The sequence below is a fragment of the Nesoenas mayeri genome (assembly GCF_963082525.1).
Source record: "Nesoenas mayeri genome assembly, chromosome: 11".
NCBI lineage: Eukaryota > Metazoa > Chordata > Aves > Columbiformes > Columbidae > Nesoenas > Nesoenas mayeri.
In genome coordinates, this window is record NC_137563.1 from 18,264,253 (window position 1) to 18,291,785 (window position 27,533).

General features: G+C 40.2%; 2 protein-coding genes across 5 annotated transcripts in view; one reads left to right on the forward strand and one right to left on the reverse strand.

The window, feature by feature from the left end:
* Positions 1–107: 107 nt before the first annotated feature.
* RCN2 (reticulocalbin 2) lies at positions 108–11,798 on the reverse strand (the record flags this gene model as incomplete). 2 transcript variants are annotated; one of them, XM_080350897.1, is made up of 7 exons in its annotated part: positions 108–381; positions 3,256–3,398; positions 5,765–5,861; positions 6,170–6,271; positions 8,567–8,763; positions 11,475–11,580; positions 11,688–11,798. In XM_080350897.1, the coding sequence occupies 7 exons, from the start codon at positions 11,796–11,798 to the stop codon at positions 229–231; spliced, it is 909 nt and encodes a 302-aa protein (XP_080207023.1). In that variant the 3' UTR covers positions 108–228. The 2 variants fall into 2 exon arrangements, with proteins under 2 accessions (XP_080207023.1, XP_080207022.1); XM_080350896.1 differs by having other exon boundaries at positions 6,170–6,283.
* Positions 11,799–15,751: 3,953 nt separating this feature from the next.
* Positions 15,752–27,533, forward strand: part of SCAPER (S-phase cyclin A associated protein in the ER) — a gene marked incomplete at its 3' end in the record, with an annotated part of 144,675 nt that continues 132,893 nt past the window's right edge. For 2 of the 3 annotated variants that reach the window (XM_080351438.1, XM_080351437.1), the window contains exons 1-2: positions 17,339–17,387; positions 20,998–21,115. In XM_080351438.1, coding sequence (XP_080207564.1) covers positions 17,385–17,387; positions 20,998–21,115 — 121 coding nt within the window. In that variant the 5' untranslated portion in view covers positions 17,339–17,384. Of the gene's footprint in view, positions 15,781–17,311; positions 17,388–20,997; positions 21,116–27,533 lie in introns of those variants that run through there. The other variant, XM_080351439.1, reaches the window with a different exon arrangement.

Consider the following 27,533-nt stretch of genomic DNA (forward strand, 5'->3'; position numbering starts at 1 on the left):
CTACACCTGAAGTAATGTCTTTCCCAATGCTATACAATTTTGGCAGTAAGTATTTAATTTTGAAGATAGAAGAGGCCCAAGGAAGTCTGCAGGAGGGCAATTAAATTTTGAATGCAAGTTATTTACACAAACATTAGTGTACTGTAATTACAGCCTAAAACTTGCAATGGGTGCTTTTAACAAAAGCTCCAAATGAAAGAAAGGAAAACAGATTACAAAATAAATAGTCTAAAGTTCTTCATGGTAGAAACGTTCATCGTGAAGCTGCCTACCATAATCCGTTGCTTCACTGTTGAGAAACAAATCCTGGTTCTTAAGAATTTCTGCTTCGGAAAGCTTTTTATCATCATTCAAATCCATTTCTTCAATAAGGTGTAGAGCCTTTAAAATAAAATGGAACACCATGTGCACAGTTAATAGATATGAGCATTTATAAATAATGCATTTGGAATGGCTTTGTCAAAGTCCTGCTGCAGCACTACGATTTGTAAGGAGCTAGACAAGAGTTTGCATTCAGAACAGAGCCTTTCTTTCCTCGGGTTGTTTCCCTTTGCCTCTATTATTTGGTGGCAAAATCATAATATCAAATCTCTACCCTCCCTATCAATTCTAAAGCAACAAATCAATGTCAAACCCATAGATTCACTTTGAGAGTAGATGACAGTATTAAACCAGCAACGATTAATCATCTTCCTGCAAGCACCTGTAGTCCTTGAGACCCACGGGCGAATGCAGCACACGTCTCCAGCGCACACTGTACAGAAAAGGCCAGCTCAGCGTGCCAGCTGCAGCCCTGCTGGACGTCCAGCCGCCACCAACAGCTACCAGAGCGAGCCCGGGATGCGTGGGACCTCGACTAGGATGTGAGCCAACACAGCCCTCAAGTGGAGCGCCTTTTTTCAGCAGCGTGCAACCGCTATGTCTCAATCGCCTGCGCACCCTGTGTCTGACAACACCAGCACCGTCCGCAGCTCCCCGGTGGAGCTGCAGGCAGCCTTGCTGCCAGCTCGGGAGCTGTCTCCTGTGCTCAGCCATTTCGTATTTCCTGAACATGTGGAGACTCACTTTTCCATCATACATGCATATTAACAACAAAAAACGAAAGTAGGGATAGAGATTTGCAGCTGGATGTTCTGTATCTATTTATGATTTGCAAAAAACGCTCCATAGCTGTAATTCATGATTAAAATGTAACTGCAAAGTATTTGATGTCCACTGTGAAAAAGGCTTTTCAGCTTTCAACAGTGGACAAGATAAGCTATCTATGCATAGGAACTTCAGCTTTGGGCAGCAATTCACGTTTTCTCTCATTTTCTGAAAGCAAAAGCTTGCTTTTCTCATAAAAAACATGAAAATACTAAACCATGACAATGTCAAATGAAGCTACAAGGTAAAACAATTTTCAGATGTTTGCTTATTTGTGTATTACAAAGGGAAGATCGGCAGTAAAACAAGAACAGTTGCAGAGTATTTTACTTGTAGCTTATTCACAAGTATTACAGAGCTCAAAGCAAACAAGCCAGTACAGCAGCTCTAATGCACCTACGATTTCTGAGAAATACAGGAGCCCTAGTATTACAGGTTAGACATCTGTGAATACAGTGATTTAGCCAATCCTTCTGGTCCTGCTTTTTTGATTGGTTTGGCTAAATATAACTGCTTAGTGACTTTTTAAAAAATTAAATGTTACATTTAGGCTGACTGCATCACCACAAAGGACTGAAGAAAGCGGGGACTAACATCAGCCAAGAAGATTTGAAAAGCACTCTGCATGGCAAAAGCTGAACGATTATTAAGACAAACATCCTGGTAAACACACACCAATTCCTGGAAATGGAATGTATAGTAATTTTTCTATTTTTATGTCGTTCAGCTACCAGGTTTTCAAGTCATTTTGATAAGCCAAAACAAACCTGCAATATTCAGCTTTCAAACAGCAGTTAACAATTTAAGTCAATGCTACCTTCTCTTCAGAATATGTGACTTTGTTAAACCCTTAACTGAAGAAAAAAGATAGTGCATTAGAGAAATAAACACTGTCTTGCAGAGCTGCGCTGTTCCTCCAGCATGGCCTTGCAGGAAGCTACATTGGAAGGAGTAGCAAAGAACTGCTAAAAAACAAACAAAAAACAACCAAGCAAACCAACAGAGGCACGAACAGACTCACCACCACACAGAATTCATGTCAAAACAGTGTTTTTCTGTGAAATACGAACCAACCACGCTCAAGAATCAGATGTTAAAAACATGCAAAGGCCACCATATATACAATATACTGTGAGAGCAACTGAACAGCTTGGCTTGCCACAAGGTCAGGGATGTTGGCAGCCAGCGCCGCCTGCTCCCCACCGCGCTTTTCTGTCCCCAGCAGAGCTGCCAAAGGAAGAGGCGGCAGCGCAGAGGGTCCAACGCGGCTCTGCTGCCCACAGAGCGGCTCCTGGCTTCACCAGGAACGGCGGAGGCAGGGCAAGAGCTGCTGTTCCTGCCATCCTGAGCACCAAATCCTCCAGTGCAAAGGAAAGACATTTGGACAAATTAAGATAAAAATTACTAGAGGAAAGGTAGAAATCCTCTCTACTGCAGTGGGCAACTGTGAAGCCTGCTTACTAAAACAGGGTGTTCTGGAATACTCGCTGCTTCTACTGCCTGCTACAAAAACATCAACTAAAGACAGCTAAAGTGAGAATCCACTTACACCTATGATGGCGTCCTACGCCTGACTGAACCATTTTCGTTATCATCATCAAAGTTTGCATTACAGCATCTCGAATCACAGAATACTTTCATTTTCTTGTCCTTATGAAAAGCCAATTTTTCATTTCTAGAAATTATTGTGATTTATCCAGTTAGAAGAATTGTGATCAATTTCTGTTTTCAAAATGATGTTGTCAGTAGGCAACAGCTTATTTTAGTAGCATATCTCATTAGATTTACCTACAATAACTAAAAAATATCTTATTGAAATACTATACCCTTAAGTCAACCCAGATAAGCTATTTAAACATGTAGAAAAGCACTTTGTTAATTTACAAACATTCATACAGTTAATAGGAACCTCAGATTTCCCTAAGGAAGTCAAGGATCTGTGTTCTTTATCCAAGTGGAAAAACCATTAAAAATATATGCAAGGTCCTACTAAGCATTCTTGTTCAACCACTAAGCCATGGTGAGTCTGAATGCACCCATCATTTTCTTGTGATACCTTCAGAATTCTACTTCATTAATTAAAATCTAAGCAGCAGTCAGAACACCTACCTCCTCTTGTGCAATACCCTGATTATTGGGTACTATCCAAGACAACAGCTCCTGAGGGTTGAGTTTTCCGTCGTTATCCTTGTCATAGTCATTCACAAATCGATCCTTCTCAACAAGTATCCATTCTGGATCTTCCCTTGCAGCTAGTAAGACACATTGTCAAGTTTAAAGCCACTCTTTACCTTAAAGCAGATGTTTTCACCTTTTCTCCTCCACAAATTCTCTTACTCCCTTAAAACATTAAGTGATTTCACTAAACAAAGACAAGCCTTACAGACTAGTTACAATAGATTAAATAAATGCATCTGCCTACATATGAAACAAATACTTGTATAGATTACAACAGAATGTAAAGCTAAAGTAATTTTAAGATTGTAAATTTACAGTCAAACTAACTGGACTTTAAAGTCAAGGGTTACCATGACCTGAATTACCCACGTTGACAGTGGAGCAAACGTATTCTATGTTGAATATGCTGCCAGGTAGAGGGTTTCCTACTTATTGGGGCAGCTGACGTATCAGTAGAAAAAGGCTGAAGTGGATGCCAGAGATATCTTACATTTGCAGTATTTACCTTGACTGAGCTAAGATTACTCTCCCACTAATGTATAGAATGGTGTTGCAGATACCATGTTGAGAGCACCATGTGACACCAATATCAGCAATACTACAGGCCTCAGACATGGGTCATCTCAGCAATTTATGGACAGAGAAAAGTAGGGAAAAGCTTTAAATCAACAACTGTCCCAGAAAGTATGTAGACAAACACTGTTTGGCAGTATCTGAGATTATGAAACTTAAATAGCCATATTAAGTTTTTAAGATCATTCTAATGTCTGTTCCCCTGCTGTAACATCAAGGGAGGTCCATCCATGACAGCCAATAAATAGAGAAGGCAAAGACCTTGACTAGCTCAACAGACTCAGGCCAATACTGCAGGCTTTTAAAGTAGTTTACTGTCTAATATTTTGTTTTGTTTTGTTTTCTAAAATACCTGGAGTATATCCAAAGCAATTCCATTTACTGTCTTTATTTATTTCTTTATTTGTATACTTGATTTATAGTTAACCTACACAGTAGTATTGCAGCCTGCAACCTAGGCAGCAATCTTCAACTTGCCTCTAACTCTTCAAGAGATTTAGAAGCACTTCATCAAACCAATAAGCACTGCAGACAACCATGAACAGATATTAAGACCTCCTAAACCTTATGAAAGTCAAAAGTAGTTGGCACCAGAAGCAGGTTTAAAAAACAGTTTAAAAATAATATGGTTTCTATGATAAAAGAAGAAAAAGAGTGAAGCCTCTCTTCTTCCTTTCTAACATCTAGTTTCCAAGTAGGTAACGCCTTAATGTCACAATTCACCATACACTGTTGCCCCAAACCACAAAAGACTATTGTGAAACCAGAACCACCACGTAATTTATTAGTCATTTGGAAGTGTGCTGCAGGAACACTGCAGAAGAGAGGGCCACTGGGAGGGAAGCTGAAGTAGTTTCTACAATTATAGCTGATTCTCAATTTTTGCTATAAAGTTTAAATGACAAAGATGTTATCTTTATTACTGTGAGGATGGTAGCAACAATTTCACTCCTTTCCAGCACCTTTGGATAGACTGGCTTGGAAAAGCTTTTTTCAAGTCAGAGCAGGAAAAAGATACAGAACCCTGTAGTTGCATCAGAGATGTACAGTTTTTAGTGGCTCCAGCAAACAAAGATGGTTATAAGAGGTAGAATTCCAGGTGGTTGATTGGCGTGAAGAAAAACTGACTATTCCCCTATTTCTCCATATCCTGATGTGGCTTAAACCTTTTCCCCACACTTAAGACTTGGCATTCCTTAGGACCAAGCAGACTTTCCCCATGCCTCAAGCTACTGGAGGAGATATTTGCCCTGACCTGCAGCAAATCAAATACAGTGAATAAAATATTTACCTAATAGCAACATAGCTGAAGTATTGATAAACACCAGATAAGTGCTTTTTCTTGTTAAATAAGGAATAGATAAGTTTAACGTAGGGCAAGAGCAGAGAAAAAAATAGTGAAAGCAGATAGGCTTTTGGTATCTGGTACAGTGAACAGAGTCCTGGCACTTCCCCTCCACCTCTCTTAAAACACACATGGTTTTGGTCCTTCTGAAGCAGGGCTGGCAGCTGCCCTCCTCAGCTGGGAAACACCAGGCAAGTTTCGCACATGCGTCCAGTTAGCAAAGCTGCATCTTATTGCAGCTGCGCACCTAGTGATGGGGAATATGCCACAGTCTTCAGGAAACAAGAGATAACTTGCAAAGAAACAGTGGAATAGGCCGTACACAAACTGCTGCCAAATACTGAAATAATGACTTAATATGTCCAGTACCAGGAAATGAAATTATTGTAGAAGACAGGAAAATGTTACTCAGAACATGTAGGGGGCGGTGTAAAAAGCTGAAAATCAAGGTGCATACAATTCAGCCCATTGCAAAAGCTTTTGTTCAGTTCTTTCTTTCATTCCCCTGCCCTTTTTCCTTACTTGGGTCTCTTCTGTAATCACCAAGGAATTCTTCCAGGCTAACAAATCCATCACCATCTTTATCATGTTCTTCTAAAGCCTCCTGAATGACAAAGTCCTTTTGTGTACATACAAAAAGCAAAACATCAATTGGTGAAAAATTATCAACTTGAAAGCAAGAGAAACAACATTAAATCATTTCAGAGCGATAAGGTATTCTTTAAAGACTTGCTCATCTCAAATCAGGTTTTCTGTTTTATGCAGACTACAGCAGTAATTGGTTCCTGTGCAACAAGACATTTTATATTGCTGTAAAAACAATAAACCTAACAGCTCAAAAAGCACGTGGCACTGGGGTTAAGCACACGCCTTAAAAAATGTCACGTCTATATACACAGGCTGATAAGATACCCTCCTACGTCTTACCGTCATATACTCCGCTTCTTCAGGGTGTTCAAAGGCAACAAATTCATCCATATTTAGCTCAGGAACATCATCTCTATTAGCTTTTTCAAAACGCTTTTTCTCCTTTAAATGAAGCTTAGAAAATAATTTAGTTAGAGCACTTAATGAAAAGGAAAAACAACATAGTAGCTGGCTGGGAAGCTCATTAGAATATTAATTGTCTCACATTACCTACTTATACTGATGTTATATTTTCAGTAAAAGAGCTCATCCAGAGCAATGAGAACAACACTTTTAATTGAGGTAGTTTTATTCAAGAATTGCAAAAAAATCCTCCTTTTTTTACAATTTAAGGAGACTTTTAAAACACGCTCTTAGCCAAGGCTTCGAAAACACAAAATGGAGACAATGAAAAGATCAAGAATTCCTGTCTTTATATGTGCTTCCTCTTCTAAAAGTCACCAATTCCCAAACTAACCTAGTGGAGTACAATTGATTATAATTAATGGTTGCCATTGCAAATTCCAAAATCGAAATTTTAAGGACGTTTAACCTTCTGGATCTATTTCTCATTTATATCAAGGGCTGTTTGTAGTTCAAAGAAGGTCTTGAAATATCATATATGTAAAATGTCTTTTCTGAAGCCATTTTAAGTGCTGAAGGACTAGAAAGATTCCTTTAGTACAAGACTGTAGTCCATGACATCTCAACAGGTTTCAAAGCAAAGTCACTTCTCTAACCTGTTTTAAGTATAAATATTAGCATGCCCTTTAAAAATAAATAATATCCACAATAAGCAGGCAAGTTCTTATTTCTGAATATCCTGCACTTCCTCGTTCTGCACTCCAAACGTGCACAATTTTTTCTTCTTGTTTCATTTCGTTTTCATTGTCTCTATAGACAAAGTAAAGACCTACACCATTGATAACTGATCTGTACTCAAACAGCACAACATGTAAGAAATAAAGTATAAGATCTTAACTATTCTGCAAAATAATTAACTGCACTCTTCAAGAAACGCTGACCTTAGCCTAGAGTTTAAAGAGGAAGGCAATTCCAAAGGATGAGCTACAGAAAGAATTAGACTGCAAGATGAACTAGTGAGGGAAAAGTCTATTTTCCAGTGTTCTTTTGAGAACTGGTGAACAAGGCTGCCACCTTCTGGTACATTCACATCTTCACTCGATGCCAATTCTAAATCAGTGCCACTGTCTGACTCTTCCATTTTGATTAGAGCAGGATCATTAATTTCCAAAGGTAAGGACAATGCTGAAGATGGCTGACATACAGCGCTTGGACAATGCTGCTGCGTTTGCTCTTTACAATATATGTTGAAGAAGTCAGCAATCAGGAATCAGTATAGCATAAATGAGTAGTTCTGCCTCAGCATATGTATCTATGATGGCATCATCTCAAACACGGGATCAGTATTTTGATTGGTAGAGCCATTTAAAGTTTTGTGTTGTTTAAAAGCTAAGTAATCATTCAGTTAAGTGACCTCCAAAGCTTTACAGTTTGTTTCTTTGGTGTGTAAAATCCCCCACCCATTATCTATTTTAGCTACGCTTCTGCCAACATTTGCTATTATCTACTACTACTATACCAAAAGCAGGCAAAACAATCCTCACAAGAAATAAACCAAAACACAACCTTAGGCCAGAATAGTCTAAAAACCTCACTCGCTTTTTGGGAAACATTTCCCTGTACTTCTAAATGTGTAACTTGAGACAAGTTTTGCCATGTGATGGTGCTTGCTGAACCTTCCCTCCCTTGCCTCTCTGCTTTCCACTCTCAAGTATCTGCATTCCTACAGGAGATTAATCCGTAACGTATGCTGTTGATCCATCCAGTTTTAGCTTTCAGAGTTGCAGTTTGATTGCTAAAAATGTCTGCATCACTACTGCTTTCTCTGGGGGTCTCTGTCAGAGAGAAAATGTTAGAGCAGACAATACTGATATCTCATGCCAGGTACTTGGGAAATAACCGCAGAAGTGGGTAGGACAGTGCAATAAAGGGGGTTAAAGAGCACAAGGGTTTCCGTTACCCCCCACCCCAGTGGTTCTGGCCCCTGCTGAGGGCAGGACACTCTTCAGGCTACTGGCCTAATCTAACAGATGGACGGCTTGTTTTAAGATGATGGCTGGAAACTGCTCTGTGCTGAGACCGTCCATAGACGCACACTCCACTCAGGCAGCAAAATATGCTCAGGAGGTACAATTTCATTCTGTCTTTGTTTTGTAGATAGCAGCTTTAATACTCCATTACTTTCCTTTAATTACTCCCCTATCTCAGATAGAAGAAAGTGTTAAAACATATGCCAGCTGGTGTGGTTTCTCTACCCATCTTGTTCCATCACAATAAACAAATATTGCTGCCTTTTGCCAAGAGCTTACTGAAACTGACGCTGAAACATTTTACCTGTCGAAATGATTCTTCCTCTTGATCCTCCAGGACAGTGTTCTCATCAAAATCAATTACACGATCATACATTTGCATATTATACTCCTTCCAAGACACTAATCCATCACCATCTTTGTCATAGTCGCTGAAGTGTTGCTTGGCTTCTTGTGTAACATAATGTTTAAAAGACTGCTGTATCCAGGAACTCAGCTCCTCTGTGAAAATCATTTAAAAAATAATAACATTTAAAAAATCAGAATCATCTGCGCTATAAAAACTGTAAAGATGCCACAGGTCTATTCTGTCTGGAATATACTCTGCAATTCAGATGTAAGCATATAGGCAATAGGTTGGTTAAAGCAAAACAATCTGTTTCCCCCATGCTTTGGCTTTTTCAGGTTAACTGAATGAAAGAATAGATCACAGCTACAGCTTTCAGAGTATCATTTCCCCATTCACCCCCCAGGCTAGAGCTACATGGTGACTTTAATCTGGCCTATTTTCTGCTGCCAGAAAGAGCGTGATGCATCCCCCTCGGATACACATGGGAAGCGGGAGGGAAAAATTATTACAGATAGTGTTCCTACAGCTGCGCAGTGAACTGCACCCCTAAAACTGATCCCATCAGAAGGAAGATCCTTAGTTTTCAGTGGAGAAAGAGCCCTTGGTCAGCTCACTGGAACCTGAGCACTTTTAGTGCTTGAAATTATTATGTGGCCATGGCTTTTCAAATCTGAAGACAACCAACAATGTAGCACCCTTCCACCTTTTTTTTTTCCTTTGGAGTTTTACAAAAATGATGCTCAATATGGTTTAGACAGACAACTCTAAGCATAACTTTGTAGCCAAAAAAAACATTGTTCACATCAGGTTTGAGAGGTTTTTGTTTTTTTAAATCCACAAACTGAAATAAAACTGAATTCAGTGCCATTGCCTTAATTACCCAAACTAAAATATTAACATATTTTCCCTCTACTTTGAGACTGAAATCAAGCCTTATATATTCTGGAAATGCTTTTAAGCTACTTGTTTTTATAGAAGTGTGGCTAAAAGAAAGCAAGCTTAATATACAGATGAATTCACAGAAATATGTTAAAGTTACTTCATTTATGGAAGATTGGGAGAACATATTCTCTCAGTATTTTCTGGTGCCTGGAAGGGGAAGCCACTCCTCTGCATTGCAAAATTATGTAGCTAAATCAACTCAATTGAAATCCTGCTCTGAAGAGTCATGATGACTAATAATCCTACAGAAATTACTGCTTTAGCTTAGAAAAAATCTTATAGCATTTAAAAATACTGAAGTATCTTACTCTGTCCTTCTTGGCAGAAGAGTCAATACAACTTTAATAGGTTTATTTAAATATCATTGAAAAGCAGCGAGAGATTTTTAAAAATATATTTTGAATACTGAATTTTTATTATGAAAGGAACCAACTTTACAACAGATTCTGTGAATTGACTGAACATGAGGAGGCGTGTGTGCCATGTGTTGTAACCACCCAGCCTGGTGCATAAACCCAGCATTGCCTTACAAGAAAGTGCAGCATGATTTTTTAAAGATTGGGTAACATAAGATTTATAGCGTAGTTTATTTCCCAGCATTTAAGGCACAAGGCATAGCCATCTGAGTACATAATGTCCCGTGTCATTCATCAGACATACTTAATGGTCTGATATTAGAAAAGTGGTGTTAATACATCGTATCTTCTCTCACTGTTAGACTCCAAATGGAGGTGCCATTAATAAGGAAAAAGTTCTCAGAGTGTTTTGCAATACACTGAGAAATAACTGAGCTGGAAGAGCTTCGATACCATCAGTTTTAGCATAGGAACACATTCCACTGTGAGTTTTCCTTTGGGAAGTGAGGGGAAGGCGAGCTTCCATTAGACTGAGAACCAGATGCAGTATGTACCATGAGTAGGGGTGGAATTTCTGCACTTTAAAACAGACCTTTGTGTTGTGAACTGCCTGTTGCTTACTAAAGGGACTAGCCATCCTGCCAAAGCTTTATATTGCCTCACTTCTACACAGGAACACTGAAATAAGCATGCAGTTTATTAGTTTCAGCATATAAATTGAAAGACATTCAACGGATATAGTTCATCTTGTCTTTAAAAGCATATTTTGTTCTCTCACCTAGACAGCTTCATGCATGTTTAATTTCATGTCAATGACGTATCACTGTTCTGGTGCTTGAACAAAGATTCTAGTTGTTCTGTGAGTGTGTGAGAGACTTCTGATTGTTTTTTGTCAGAATCACAGCAAAACAAAAATATACTTTCATAATGAGTTTTAAAATTGAATTAACAAGTGTCATGATAATGTACTGAAAGGGCCTTAGTTTACTGTGGAGTTCACTGTTTTGACTGATAAAAACCTGTCTGGGAAGAGACATTTGATACTATATTGTGATTAAAGGAATACACGGTCCCTTAGTGTCTCCAGGTATTGAAGCGCATGTATGTGATCTAATGGCTGCAGTACCTTCTTTGCTTCTTAAACTTGCTCTCTGAGTTGCACGGGATTTCAAACTCAGAAATCCACCTGGTTCAAACTGACTCCTTGCGCATTTATAGTGTAAGTGCAAAGCTGTATTTATGGGTGTTGCTTTCTTACCCGTGTGATCACGCCCATGTGCTCCTGTTGGCCCTCACTTCTTTCATCCCATGCAACAGAAATCTGAGGGACTAAGCCATCCTATCTAACTCTGCTGGTACTTCTAACGCGCTGTGAAACGGGGTCGTTATGTCTTTCATGCAGCTTCGCCACTAAGCGAGCGGCTGTGTCACGGGGAGCGTGGATCTCTGCCTTCTCCGAGGGCGCCGGGCCCGACCCAGCACTCGGCCAAAGCCCCCGCCCGCCTGACCCCACGCGTGTCCCAGCGCGGCTCTGGGCTGCAGCCCCTGGTGCCGCCCGCCGTTACCCTTGCTGAGCAGACCGTCCCCGTTCGAGTCGATCTTCCTCACAATGGCCCGCAGCCGCCGCTGCTGCTCTTCCGGGCTGAGCCGCGCGTACTCCTCCGCCTCCTCCTGCGGCACAGGGAACCGCGCGTCAGCCCGCCCGCCCCAGCCCCTGCCCGGCGCGGCCCCAGCGGCGGCAAGCGGCGCTCGGGCCGCTCCCGCCCGCGGCCCCCGACCTGTCCGCCGAGCAGCGCCTCCCGGTCGTAGTCGGCGCGGTGCTGTCCGTGCGCCGCGCCCAGCGCCGCCAGGACCAGGCCCAGCGCCAGCAGCGCCGGCCGCCGCCGCATGTCGCCCGCCGAGCAGGGGAGCGGGCCGGCGGCGAGGGGCGGGGACAGGGGCCGCGGAGGGCGGGCCGGGCCGCGGCGGGGGCCGGGAGAGCCGCCTGCGCGGAGCGTCGGACCCGCGACCCTCGCCGCGGCCCTCGGGACACAGCCGGTCCTGTCGGGACACAGCCGGTCCTGTCGGGATACAGCCCGTCCCCCTGGGGTACAGCTCGTTGGCAACAGAAAGTTTCTCCTCTCTTGCCCAGTGCAAGGTACCAACTACTATCAAGACGTATAGATAAGTTTCCAACTTTGAAGCATCAGTGAAGCCTGGCAGACTGAACTGCTACCAGAACTCCAGACAAGCATCAACAAACCTTGGCGTGAGGGAAGGTCATCGGGAAACGAGCAGTGTGAACGTTCTGTATTAAAAAGGGACAAATGTTTCGCTTGAGGACCTAACTCATAAATAATGCTTCTAACACAAAGGGAATCAATGCTTTATAAATAACTCAATAAGGCAGAGTGATACAAACTTTCATAGCTTTTCAACACAGATAATAGAAAAGAAAGCTGTAAAATAAATTTAACTTCAATGACTGTGCAAACGAACTAAAAATGCATTGAGTGCATGGGCAGGGGGCCTCCCCAGGAACACCATTTCTAAGAGCTGTCACATGAAATGGGGATTGCTCTGATCCCAAGCCCACTGAGGTCAAATTAATCGTTCTTACTGGATTATCTGAGATTTATGTAAGGCCATTGTTAGATCTGTTATTTCTCCTTTCAATATTAGTGTACTTCTGGAACTGAAGGGAGATTAACCTACCTGGATTTCCAGAAACGCAATTGTTGCCAGGTTTAAGCAGAGCCCTCAATGGAGGTTGTCTGCTGCGCTGTCTTGTCTCTTCCGTGGTGACAGCGACGTCCTGCTCCCCGCTTAACCTCCAATTCTATTAACTGTGAAGCACTACGACAGTTCATTTTGAAGATCTGAGAGTAAAATATTGTAATAAATCAGTAAACGTGTTATTTCAATTTCCTGCCCATATAAGAAAGGTCTTTCTATTAAAAAATCTAATAGTGAGTTAAGTCCAATATATTTTATTGATTTAAATGTCAAATTTCCCATCAGTATTTATATAAATCACATATACAAAATGTGAATTAAGTCATACTCCTTGTGGCATGTGTAGACAAGGCAAAGCCTATAAGCAATCAAAACAGAAATAATATTTGACTGGTTTGTGAAACAGTACTGAAGATACTTTGTCTTCTTTGTCTAATGCATTACTAACACCAAAAAAATCCTCTTTGCTGTATATCTCAAGGGTTGACAAGTGTATCAGATTATACATTTCAGTGCCTTAACAACTGTAACAGCCACCAAATAACAAATTCAACATAGATATGTGAAGAGCAAGTTTATGAACAATATGTTCCTATGCCAAAATGACTGAAGATAGGAGGAGGAAATACAAACAACTGGAGCTTTAAAGCAAGTCATTATATCCTATACATTAAGAAAAAAATCTGAAGCTCGCCAAGAGGGATAGCACAGGAAATAATATTCTTCTCTCAGTACTTATCTGTGTCAAAATACAATCCAGACACTTCCCCGCACACAGTTAATCAGTCATATAATAACATTCAAGATCATTCTGGTATGGATGCAAGAAAAGCAAAAAAAAGAGAGAGAGGCTCTCACATTACCTGGATATATTTAACCAAGCACACAGTAAATGCATCACTGTTGCAACTTGTAAGTAAGAAGGATCAGCAAAGCTAGTTTTAAACCAGAATGCAAGTCATGCCATACAAAAAGGTTTTTATGCGCTGAACTTTCTGACTTTTCCGAAAAATCTCATCACCCCTCAAGCCAAATTGCATACAGTCTTTCACAAGCCTGTTTGGAGCTGTTCTTTCAGTCACAAAGGAATCAATGTTAGAAGGTTGTGTTCAACACAACTCCTCTATGAGATGTTGCAAATGTAGATCTGTTCCTGTTCAACTGTCGGCATGAGAGCATTTGTCCAGCAACACAAACAGCAGTTTGTTAACAGTTCTTTCTAGCAAGTAAAGTTATCTGTCTGGTGGTTACTGTAATTTTTTTACATTTCTACATTTGAGTAAGGGGAAAAACAAAGGAGCAACAATTTACTTATAATCAGGTTCAAATACCTTGTGATTGGATTTCAAAAGGGCAGTCATTTGCTTAGTAGTACCCAAAAATGACTTTGTAAGTGTTCTAGTTAATTGTTTCGTAACGCCTTGCACAAAGCATCCTGAGATATTTTACTCTGCAGACATTACAGACCTGTTTTTCTACTTTTTTGCATTTAGTGCAGTTATTAATATCTGATGAAATAGGTTATAAAATGATACTATTCTGATGTGGGATCTGATTTGGCATTGAACCAGAACAGAAGGATTTGATGCAAAGCCCAATACCACAGTGCTCAGGTCAGCCGCAGACCAAAGAGGCAGTTGTGGAAACTCAGACACCTGCCTGATAAATAATAAACCAGCTCGTTACCAAACAGTGACAGTATAAAGGGTTTGGATGAGACCTTCACCTGGCTCAGCTCTCTGCTCCCAACCAGCCAAGTGTCATTTCTGGGAGACGTTTGTGCTGCTGTTCCTGGAGACTTCAACCAAAGCGTGTATGATCTCCCAAGTCACCTATTCCATACTTTGTATTATTTTTAATATGTTAGAGATGGCAGCTAAAGTTGTGCTGGTTACAGTTTAGGTCTCTTACTCTTTGTATTCCTATCACAGTGGGGGAAATGGATTATTCTTTTCTCTTCACAGCCATGCTTTTACATGCTTGAAAACTCCTACCACATCCCCTTGTGTCTTCTCTTTTGGCTAAAAAGCCTCAGCCTGCCCAACATTTCCTCACAGGACAAGTTTTCCAGGCCCCAGCACCCACACGGGATCCCGTCCGCGGGAGCCCTGTCCTTCTCCAAGCACAGTGCTGGGCTGGGCGCGTACCAGCTCACCCGTGTTACACCGGGATCAGCTCCTGGTTTGCTGTCTGCCTGCACATACACTCAATGTATTGGACATAATTATTTATTAGCTCGCACATATTTGATTTTGTCCCTTTTCCAGCTCGCCACTGCTGAGGAAAGGGCTCGATGCCGAGGGACCGACCGCCATCACCTCAGCGGCTCTGTCAGCCCGGTAAGCCCGAACTGACAGCGCCTCAGGGCTTCCTCACAGGGCGGCGCCAAGCGACAGACGGCGCGGCGCAGACCGGGGAGCCGCCGGTGCCTCCGGTACGTGCTCGGGGAGCCCCTTCCAGCGCTGCGGCGGGGGCGGGCGGGCGAGGTGAGGGCGACGGCTTCACCGGCGCGGGCGGCGCATGCGCGGGCGGCGGGGTCAGGCCGCGGGGGGGCCGAGCGGAGCGCGCGGCGGCGGGCGGGCAGTCGCTCGGCCGCTGGCGGCGGGATGCGATGACGTCACCGCGGCGGGACGCGCGCGGGCGGGACGGCGCGGCGCGGCGGAGAGCGTGAGTGGCCGCTCCGCGCGGCCCGGCGCGGGGGAGGGGCGCGGCGGCCGGGCGGCGTGGGGCGCGGCGGCGGGGCAAGATGGCGGCGGGCCAGCCCTGCCCCTCTTCCGCCCCGCGGAGCTCCCGGCACTGCCCCTGCGGGCGGCTCTGGGCCCTCGGCCTGCCCCGGCGGTCCTGCCTGGCCGTGCGCTGCGGGGGGCCGGGTGAGGAAGTGAGGCGGGTTGCCACAGGCAACCGGGAAGCCCGTGGCGGCGAGCGGGAGCGGTGTGTGCCGGCCGGGCCCGGCCGTGTGAGGTACATCGGCCGCGCGCCCCGCTGAGGGACCTCGGGGCGCCTCGCGCCAGCCGCGCCTCAGCCTCGCGCTGGAGGGCCCGTCCCGCCCCGAAAGTGTCTCTGTCCCCGTCGCTCCCGCCCCAGCAGGGTCTGTGAGGAAATTCGGAATGGCTCGGTCTGAGGGAGGGTCCTCTGCGTGTCAACCTCGCTGCCCCTGTAAGAGACACAGGTCCACCGTTCTGCTGTGGAAGTTGTGTGTGAGGAAGGGAGAGGTACACGCGCTGAGAAAATTCACTGTAAACCCTTAAAAATGGCCGTAAGGTGTACAGGTGTTTGCATTTTAAAAACTATTAATGACGTTTACAGTTCAAACTGATGATGTTTAAACTGATTGCTGTCAGAGAGAAAATCATTGTAGCAAAAGCTGGCAGTGCGGCAGGCCTTGCAGTGTACTCAGAGGTAGCGTTTGCCTTCTCTACATATTTTTCTAAATACAGATTCTTGTTTCTAAATTATTTTGAAGTGCCCTGCAGTACTGGGAAGATAATTGGGCCCTCTGTTGTTGTTTTTTTTTTTTTTTCTCCCTTGAATATATATGTCAATTTAGTGAGCTTTTATTACACCTTGATTCGGATCAAGTTAATTTGGTGGGCAAAAGCACAGTTTTCTGAGATACCTCAGTGAGAAGACTTCTCATGCTGGGCCTATCCTGATGGCTGAGGTGATGCTGAAATACAATTGTTTATTGTTTTCAAAATCTCAACCAGCTGCAGAATGTTTCCATTTTCCTAAGCTCAGTAGGTTGTCTTGAAGCATACACACAAGTGCACATCTTAACAACTGCCTGTTTGTTGATAGAGGTTTTGACTGTTTACTCATATGAGTTCTCATATGAGAACAAGTGAACAGCCCACTTAAAGCAGTATCATTAATGATAAAGACTAACAAAGTCTGACTTTGGGTCTGATTAAAAGTTAGTCTTGTTCTGCTACCTAATTTCTGTTAGTTTGGAAGTGTCTAACTTTTGGATAGAGTGTGACTCTACAGATGGATAAGAAGTGTTGCAGGAGAGTATTTGTACTGTAATCAGTAGCTGGCTAGAATTTATTTAAACGTTGAAGCCAAGGGTTTAATTTTATTTCAGAATTGTTATCACTGTTCTGGAAATTCTTGGTAAACCTATAAATATTTAGTTCTGTGCACTCCTGCACTTGTGGCAATGATTCTGCAATTCAGATCTGGATAAAAGTGTTCAGTTTCGCAGAGTTGACTTCCACAGGAACTGCCACATCTTTTTTTTTAAAATGAGAACAGAAACTTTGATTTTATTTTCTTTCACCACTAATCATTGGATACCGTTTTCTTAGTATCTCTCTGATTCATTTTTCTTTTTGAACCAGTAACCAGCTTGCCCAGTCCTCTACCACAGGAAATATTATTTTGCTTGCCTTTCAGTATTCTAGAGAAGTCCATGCATTGTTTTAAAGTTTTAATATTCTTAGTACTGTCTGCTATTTTACTACATATACATTTACATTTTTCTGTAGAGTCATTCTCTTTTTATTTTCTTCTTGGGCCTGTGGCTACTTTTAATACGAAACAATGCAAACACTTTTCAAATAAAACTTTCTTCTGAAAACCCAACTCTGTTCATCAGATGTCCATGACATAAATGCTGCTAAGAAGGTAAAATTAATTTTAGAAGTGGCTTAAGTGAAAACGATTAATTGCATTTATTTTGATACAGGTATGAAAACTCAATGGGGTCGTCCAGAAATGTCATAAGTGAGCCTGTTGATGTGGAGGAAGGCTATAACACGATGGTAAGACACTCAGCTACTATAATTGTGGTAGGATTTTTCCTACTGCAAGAAAAACTAAATTTTCCTATTGGGATTCACTGACAAATTGTTTCATTTGTACCTTCTCTGAAAGTATTGATTCTAGAACCTGGATCAATTGACTTTATTAACACCATTATGAGAGACTTTCAAAAATGAATGTTCTGTAGAAGAAATTTATTTCTTCTGGTTTTGCATAATTTCTAGTTGTGTTGGTATATATATAGTTTTTTTGGACTTTAAGATTCCCATTTTAAACTGCTTTCATCCCATCTGTGCTCTAAGACCATAAGGTTTTGTTTTTCTAATAGAGTCGTGTTCTTTATAGTGACTGAGGTTAAAGCTGAAATAATTTTATTTGAGCATGTGATGGATGAAACCGGTTGTTTTGTTTACAGCAATGTATTTATATATATGAACACCATTAAAACAAGAAACCTCGGAAAATGTCTTTTAATATTCATAGCCATGCAAAGAAGCAGTACAGACTAAATCACTGAAATCTGCTACTTAAGGCTAAACAAATTTTTGGTTACTCCTGCCTGTTAGATGATTGTATCTACAGCACTTTGAAGAGGTAACTTTTTTGGACAGTTAGGTAGCAAATAGGAGGATCCAGGCTGAGAAAGCCATGGAGAACCTGTGTATCAGTATCACTTGACTCCTGTCAAGGAGGATATTAAAGCTTGCTCGTGTCTGGTCAGATAAAAAGACCACATTGATACCCACTGGGCTTTGGCACAAGAGTTTACACTTCTCTGTGGCTGTACACTTCTTGCTAACTGTCCCGTTAAGACCTCCTCTAAGGGTTTTTGTTTTCTTTTGACAGATGTCTAACTTATGGAGACTAGAATTTTAAATCAGGCTCTAGTTCTGTGATAAAAAGTACTTGGAAATAAGATGAGATACTTCTGCTTTCCTTGTAGGCGTTTCTGGCTTGTAAAAAGTAAATGATTTAAAAAGTCAGTTTGTTGTGGACTAATGCAAAGTCTTACACTTACATGGAAGTAATGATTTCCAAAAATAAAGATGGAAAACAACTTTCTTGGCAGGAGTTGTGCAGAAAGGAGCTTTGGGATTATAAAAAGTTGTACGTGCAACAAGAGAAATTAATTCTGCTTATATATTAGGAAGAGTTGAGTGTGCTCTGACTAGGGGACATGGACTTGGGAGTTGGACTAGGCCTGCAGAGGTCCCTTCCAGGCTTTGTTATTCTGCAGCTGTGTAAGGTGTGCTAATTTATGTGTGATATGTCATGACGTATGTATTATGATTATAAGTGATGAAAAGGTAACGTCATACTGCAAAAAAACCCCATGCTTCCTTTTGAAGTGATTGAATGGGAGTATCATCTGAAAGACGTGAATAACCTGTCCACACTGTTTAGCATTGAGGAGGTCTTAACTGACGTATTTGTGTCTGCTCTTGGACCTTGTATTTCAAAGACAAATGTGTATCAGTTGGAGACAATCTAGAAGAGAAAACCCTAAGTGTTTATATTCAGAAAACTTGAAAGGTTTGGGAAACATGAGAAAAAATACTAAAGGAATAGGGATGGTAAGCCTGGAAGATAGGAGGACCATTGAAGAATGCAATGGAACATAACAGCATAAAAATAATAGGGAAGAAAAAAATTAAAGTGGTTTCCAAGTCCTCTGTGCATAGCAAGAATGAGTGGGCTTATGCCGTAGGAAAGGCATAATTAAATATTTCATAGATTGTGCCGAGTAAACACTCTTGGCTGGTAGAGGATTTAGAAGAAAAGATGCAATAAATGAGGGAAGATTTATTTGTTTACTTCATTTTTGGCAGCTGGGGATACCATAGATTAGCTTCAGTCCAGCTAGGGTGAGTGTTTGAATCTTTTTTTTAAGATTTGAGAATAAATGAAAGCAAAATGCAGTCTGAACATTCTTCCGTTGGTTTAAAACAGGTACATTTCAGAGGCATTAAGTTAAAATTATTTGACTCTGTTCTAAAGTAAGCTACCCCAAATATTTACATTGACAGTTTCCGCAGTAGTTTGAAGTGATTTTAAAATAGTTCTTTGACATTCCTGGATATTTATATCTTAGATTGATGATGGAAAGTGTATTGTTAAACAAAAAGGGAAAAAACCCAAACCAAACTTGATTCAGCAGGAACAGTGACTCTTACTAAAAATTCCTAGCAAGCATAGGCAATTAATTACATAGCATAAGGATAGAATAGAACCAGTTTAGTACAGATCCTGTTTTTTCACGCGCTTTGCTTGGGTTTCTTGCGACCAAAAGGTATAATTTGCTTTATTTATTTCATTGGGTTTTCCAAAAGTTCTCTTATATCTAGCTGTACTGTTCTTTGTTTCTATTGACTTACGTGGTAATATCTCAAGGCCGGTCTGTGGAGCACTAGATGGCACACTGCAGCTTTGAAACAAGTGATTGAGGACATCTCCATGAGGGAAACCTAGGTTAAATATATAGTATAAGCATTGAAGTAAAAGCACTTTCATTTGTGTTGCCTTTCCTCCCACCCTAATGAGTTATAGCCACTCATCTGATATATTAATTTTTACTCTATTTTCTTTCTAAAGGTGTGCTAGTACTATAAAACAAAGTGGTTGCAGGCTTGAGTCATATGAGGAAAAATGCGTCTTCTGATCAGTGCTATAGAAAATCAGTCTGTTCGTGCCTAAAATAATGTTTAGATTTATGTAACTTCTTTGTGGTTCAGTTTGTCAGTGTTCAAAGATAACTTTGGTCAGCAGTTTTGTGCTATCATAGTACCTAGATTTAGCATTATAGTATATAGCTTGGCTTTGTTTCAAATTTTTTTCTGAGAAATAACTTGATACACTGTAGAAGGGGCAATATTTTATCTTGAATAGACTGTTTCAGTTGGAAGGGACCTACAATGATAATCTAGTCCAATCTAATTGACATCTATCAGTTGATTGAAACCAAATCTGTTAAGAAATATTTCTAAGGTCTTGCAATGGTGTATTTTGCAAGTGCAAAGATATGTGTTTGTTACATAAATGAAGTTTATTCTCAGTGTCTCTCATTCTATCTTACAACAGCTGTAGCTTTCTGGTAATAACAGATAACTTCAGCTGCCAGGAAATAACTTGCTAGGTTCTTGTGAGAGAGGTGTGGTTTTTTAATTCATTTCAGACAGTCTTGGTGAATCCTGTGCCTTTCTCCAGGCTCTCTTCAGTCAGCTAGCACGTATTTTGGCCTCATGCAGCTTTTGTGTTGAATCATTAGTTCTTATTAGCACAAGGTAACTAAAATGTTTGTGAAGTCTACTGTGATGCTCCAGCAGCATTGACAATCAGTGAAGTGGAGGTTAAAAATGTATGGTGTAGACATACCCATACTGAGGGCTGGGTAGTAACTCTCGTGTCATGTTGATGAATCAGTCTGCTTATCATGCAGAAAAATGATTGGTTGCGAAAATGAATGTGTACACCTGTTTCAGATATTTGGTGAAAATTCAATACCTGTGCACTCCACTTTGGATGGTTTAATGCATATTGGATGAAATTAGCTTATCAGACCGAAAAATTAGATACACACATATTTTCCATTCCTGTACTTCTTGTTTTCAGGCTTCTTTCCAACGCTCTAATAGTCATGACAAAGTGAGGAAAATAGTTGCAGAAGAGGGACGTACAGCAAGGAACCTAATTGCCTGGAGTGTTCCCCTGCAAAACAAAGAAGATGATGGTATGTATTTAGCAGTCTTCCCCCACATTTTTTCTCTGCCAGTCCTTTGTCCACTGGAGTTGCTTGTATGGAAACATGTTTCTTGCATAGGATTTCTCTGTAAAAAAATAAATGGTTATATTTAGCATACATAGTACAATTATGAAGCTTTTTTCCAAAATGCACCATGCATTTGACATATCACTTTATAAAACCTTCACAGTGGCAGATTAAAAACTGTTTTAATTTGGTCTCTAAGCAACATCTAAGGCTCTTCTCTCCTGCTGACATTATCAAGATACTTGTGTAGTATAACAATGTTACCTAAAGAACTGGACTTTGAAAAGGCTGTTAAAAGCTGATCTCTTTTAACTTGGGAATTCAGGATTGTAGGGAGGAGTTAGAACAATCCAACAAATGCTCTCTATGCTCTGAAACAAACAAGTCTGGAAATTCCTTTTAGTATCACTTCAGTCTGTGTTAAATATCTGTGAAGACTCTTTAAGGAAGGGGTATGTGGGGACAGTTTTCCGTAATTCAAGTCCTCAGAACAGTTTTGTTACTGTTGTAATATTCTCTTGTGGTATGATGACTTAAGGAGCCAGGAACTGAATGATTTTTATGCTGGTCAAGCTGTTCCAGATGTCAGAATGCTGTTTGTGAGGACTTCATCTCAAGTATTTTTTGTAGCTCACGTGTCCCTGTGGAGGTCCTGCTGCTTTTGAGTTTTAGGCAGGAGTATCTAAAAGTAAATTTTTAGTTTAGTTTAGTTTTTTTGCTGTGAGCGTGGTTGATCACTGGAAAAAGTTACCTAGAGAAACTGGGCAATCTTCATCCTTGGACATGCTGAAAATATGACTGGACATAGTCCTGGTCAGCCTGCTCTAGCTGACCCTGCTTTAAGCTGGGAGGATGGCTTAGATAATCTGTTGAGGTTCTTTCCAGCCTCAGCTGTTGTGTGATTCTGCCAGTGGAAAAGATATTAATATGAACAGTTATGTCTAAGTTACAAGATAATTAACCCTGTGCCTGAAGTAAACTGAGGCTAAGTTTAAACTGTCTGTGGCTTGCTTTATGCATTAAGGTGTATTTGTGGCTGTGCTTTGTTGTTTTTTTTTTAAAGCTGAAAAGTCTAAAGTCACAGAAGACAATGAGATGCATGAAAACCTATTTAGATGTTTGTGTTTGGACATTTATATAGGTTTCATCAAGGAAATAGCAGTCAGTTCAGTTGTATGTCAGTTGAACAATGACACACAGAATGATAGATAACTTCAGTTTATCAGCTAACCATTCTAAACCTCATTACAAAAGTCCACATTTACCCGCTTTGGTTCCCAGTCCTGGCCCTTTCACTTCAGCATTGACTCAGATACCTTAGTACATTTTGTATAGCAGCAGCAGGAAAACATGCACTGTGAATTTCTGTTAGCTACAGGTAGGAAGAGAAAATGGAAATAATCTAAGACTTGAGCACAATCTGACTAAAAAGAATGCATGCCTCCCAGCTCTGGATCACATGCAGCAGCTACTCAGTTTATGATCACAAATACGTTGATTTGTAAGTGGGCCAGCTCTGTATTCTTAAGGGAGCTTCATTTACATGTGTCTCCAGAAGGTCCATTTATCGTATTTGCTGGTCTTATAGTTTCCTGAGTGTTCTTGAGTGTGTCCGTTGATATTATTGGACTAGTCACATATGCCATCTAAGTAGAGTTAGAATTGGGACCTAAATTGTTTATAGATTCTGAATTACTCTTTTGGAGAAGGTAGTAACATGAGTGAGTTTATGTGAAAGGAACATAGAGTATATTTCAAACAGTATTTTTGAGCTACTTGTGAGTTAATTCAATTTCTGTGGAAGTCTTTATTTTTAATACTACCTTGTTTGTAATATTATTTTGGAAACTTTTGAGTAAGACATTTTCCTTAAAAATGAGTGAATGTGAATTGTAGATGAATATTTTCTCCAGGTCTTAACATTTTCTGCTAAACAGTGAAAAATGGGTGTAAAAGTGAATTTTTAGCCTTCATTAAACAGTTGCTATATATGATAATTAAAATCCAAGTAGCTATATTAATTTCCTTCTTTTGGTCATATTAGTGCCATTGTAATTTTTTAAACTTTTTGTGACTGGTGCTTTCTTCTTTTTAAATCATAGACTGACCTTTTTGTACAATACAAAAATCAGATTGTAATTGCCTGATGGAAAATTTCCCTGTGGAAAGGAACTTGTACCTAAAGAAAGTCTGGCAGAGCCAGATCCTGTACCTCTTGACCCTTGTCTTGGCATAGACGGTATATATGTTGGTGTCACTGAGCTCCGATTCATTTTATGCTGATCTTTCAGTATGTATTTTGTCCCCAAGGAATGATACAGCAATATTATGAATTAGGACAGTTGTAACTCGTTGAAGAGTTGTGTGGATCAGGCCAAAGGTTCAGGTTGCCTGAGCTAATCCTGCAACCCTTCTGTACAAAGCAGAATTCTGTCTTAGTGCAGTTTCTTCTGCTCATAACATTCAGAGATACTGCTTTGGCAGTAACAGTGCGATTTAACATTTTATAGTATAGGCTGTTAGTCATTATGTTTTTTTCTGCAGAAACAGTGAGGGTATGAGCATTTGCTATTATTAGTGGTAATATTATTGAGAGTTGATAAATTAATTGGATTAATTTTTTCAGTTCATGTATCCTTTCTCTTTCTTTTCTTTTTCTTATGGGAAAAAGAGCAGTAATGGAAATACAGAATTCCTGTCAATAAGAAATAGTTCCTTAAAAAGGACAGAGATTTCTGGAATGACAGGTAGCACTTCCACTACATGTTTTGGAGCAGCATGCACCCTTATTATGTCAGAGCTGAAACTCTAGTTACGAATCCACCTCCAGCAACACATGGTGGCACTGATCTAGAAGTATGCCTGTTAACACATTTCAATTCTTGAAATTAAAGTAGTCCTTCACAGAATTCATTAATATGCAGCAGATTCTGTTGGATAGAATAATTAACAATATGGTTGACTTTGTGCCCTAGGAGAACGGTTTTACAATTGTCCAAATGTCAGTAGTCTAATATTCTGTCTCCAGAATTAAATTTGTGTTCCAAATTGATGGCCACCAGCTGCCTTCTGCAGTCACTTAGATCTTGTCCCCATTGGAAGGCCGTGATCATGCTAATGACAGACTTCAGAATATTTTCCTTTGTAATTATTTCATGTGCCCAGCATGAAATTTGAGGCATTGCATGCAGGTAAGCAGTACACACAAGTTTTATTATAAAATCTAAGCTATGCTATTAGTAACAGTTAAAACATCCCAGAGACTTGACATGTAAATGTTAACAGAAGGTAAGGTACCTTTGAAACTTTAAGAGATGCGTCAAAAATTGGAAAAATCCTGTATTTGTAGCTGTTCTCTTCTTATTTCCTATTTATTTAAAATTATTTGGGCTCTTGCCATATAGGATTCATTTGTAGATGAAGCATTTCAGGTAAAAGAAACATATTTTATTGGTCGAAAGGTAGCTGGCGCGCTTTGAGGAGCCTGCAGTGTAACCTGCTCCTTTATCAAAAGCCTGGTAGCGTAAATAGGTTTTGCACTATGTGGTGAAAGTAATGAAACTTGGCTTTCCGGCCAAGTAAGGAACTTCTAAGAGTCATGGCTGAAAACATTGTGTGTAAGCCCCAGCAACATTAGACCTGGTTGTAACTGGTAGACATGACGTGAAGGGAAAGGTGTTCTTTAAGGCTTATAAGTTTCAAACCTCTAATTTCACTGAAACGAATGGGAATCCAGTTTAGTGCTGGTAGGTGAATACAGGGCCGTTATATTCTGGGTGAGACAGTGGCAGTGATTTGTACAAATAATTTTGTGCAAAATATATTGCTGTAATTCAGTCTAGAGGTGGAAAAACATGGAGAACTTTGGTTAGACCCATGCTTGAAGGCAGTAATTTCTCCAGGTCTCTAGTGGAAAAATCACGTCTACTGCTATTCTACAAACTTTAAAAAAAGATACAGTTTGTAATAATATTAGAAACTTCAATGTGTTTCCTTAATTAAGGGGTTAAAAATACCAGTCTCATCTGGTTGCTTCCTCCAGGCAGATGCCACTGCCTTACTTTAAATGAGCTTCAGGCAAACAGGTCTTTTCCAAGCCTCTAAAGATGGACATCTACTGGGCTAGTAAGATAGATTCTGCTGTACAGATGCATTATATGTGGCAATGGCACTGCAACGTACATGGCTGTCTTGGAGGCTTTGTAGGTAGGTGGAAGAAGAGAGGTGACAGAGTAGATTTCTCACACTCTGTGTAAGAACTGGAGGAAAAGGAACAGAATGCTTACCCAGTTGTATCCTCAGATTCATTCAAAGTGATGAAAAGAAATATAATAGTTTATCAGTGACTTTTTTTTTGGAGATATTAGCACCTTTGCTTTTTATGACAGGAAGTCTTCACAAATCGTGAACTGTGTGTGCTTCATGTTTAAGTGCCAGACAGAGAGGAAATGGACTTCAAGTGTAAAATACTCCTGTAGCTCCCTGAATGCTGCAAAACTTTGCTACTTCATACATTTTGCGTTGGCAACTTAATAGCTAATGAGATTATCATCTTTGTTCACTATTGTTATTTCCTTAAAATTCAGTGAATTCCTAGCATATAATGCCCTTCATATGTCACTGAGTTCCTGTGCATCTCATAGCAACACTAGTATTATATAGTTGCAACACCTGGTATTTACATAAGTTTTGTTTTCGATACGTGTCTGCCTTATATAGAAAGTGCCTGAAAACTTGCTTTTGTCTTTACTGGGGAATTGTTCAGACATTTCCCAGTTCTTAGATGATGGATTAGTATGCTGGTTTTTATAGAATCTAAGGAGACTGCAACTTTTTTTGTGTGCATTGGCCTTTTTAAATTTTAACATGCTCATATTTGTAAGCCTTTTCACTGTGCGAGGTCTGTGTGGCATTGCATTGAAAATCTTGTCTTTGCAGAATGTGAATCAGCTCAGAAGAGAGACTTTGGTGATGGAAATGTTTCACTAATTGTAATTCTGACTTGTAACTGATCCACAGTTTAAGCTTTTTAGTGAAATGGCGGTTTTTATAAATACAGTAGCTGAATAGTTTTTTTCCTGAATGCTGTTAAATTGAGTTCAATATATTAATTTGTACCTGTTGTTTTGGCTAATGTAGTATTTTAAAAATGAATTACCAAGCAAATAATTTTTAATTTGTTTAAAATTAAAGGCCTTGTTCCATGGGAGAGCCAGTGATGAAAACCAGCTGTACTACTGCTTGATGAAGAGAGGTTTACAGCTGCTTTACATAACCAGAGCAATGTAAACCAGCAAGACTGTGTTGGCGAGTTTGGCCTAATAACTGTTAAAAACTCAGTTGGACAAGTCTGAAATTCAAGAATGATCTCAGCGGTCAAAGAAGGAATTATATTCAACAAATGCATTTATTTGCTTGGTTTCATCCAGCTAAATAATCTTGAAACTTTTACTTAGATGTAATCTGTGCTAGAGAATACTCTTGCCATAGTTAGTGTTTTGTCTACTTGCTTACATTTTTGGTAATTGGATCCTGTGATTTTCATGTTGTGCAAGTTAGATACTAAATTGGAGAAATAAAACAAAACAAAAAAATTACCCCTGAGCAAATCTCAAAGATGAAATGCAAACATGTCAGGTAGCTCTAGGCTAAAACAAATTAATCTATGCAAAGATAACTCAATCAGTTAAGAAATTGCCACCACCACAGCACTGAGACCTAAAATAGTCTTTACTGACTATGGGAATTTAAACCAATTTTGGAAGCACAGTTGCTTCACTTCATATAAGCAATGGAGGGAGACAGGTACATTTGAGAAGGCATTTCAGATCTTGAGGGGACTGACTCATGCTCTGTGAGTGTTTCTGTCTCTTCTGTTGACTACCGAAATGCAGGTGAACTAAATCCGTTCCTAAATTCTGATTGTCCCCATTTTTCTTGGCAGAAAATACACGGATCTACTGGTAGGTGGTTTGAACAGTTTGAGAAAAACTAAATTATTACCTTTTTTTTCCTAAGAAAGAAACTCCTTGCTCTGATTCTTCAGTAAAATCTAATTGAGTAGTAATTCAAAAGCAGACTTTTTTTGACTCTATATAGAAAAATAGCATCATATTTGACATGTACGATTTTCAGAGGCATTGAGCACTGAAAGGGATGTTACATTTGTTGAATCAAGTCTGTCATTCTTACCTTTCTTTGTAATTTTTTTCATTTTCTGTATGTTTTCTGGCATTATCCACACTCTGAACCGTGGATTATATATTTGGAATGTACAGGTTTACAAACATCTTAAGTCATAAGTTGTGCCCATTTCAGTATATTGCAAGATGGGATATATGCATTTTAGAATGCTCTATCTAATTAAAATCATTATTGT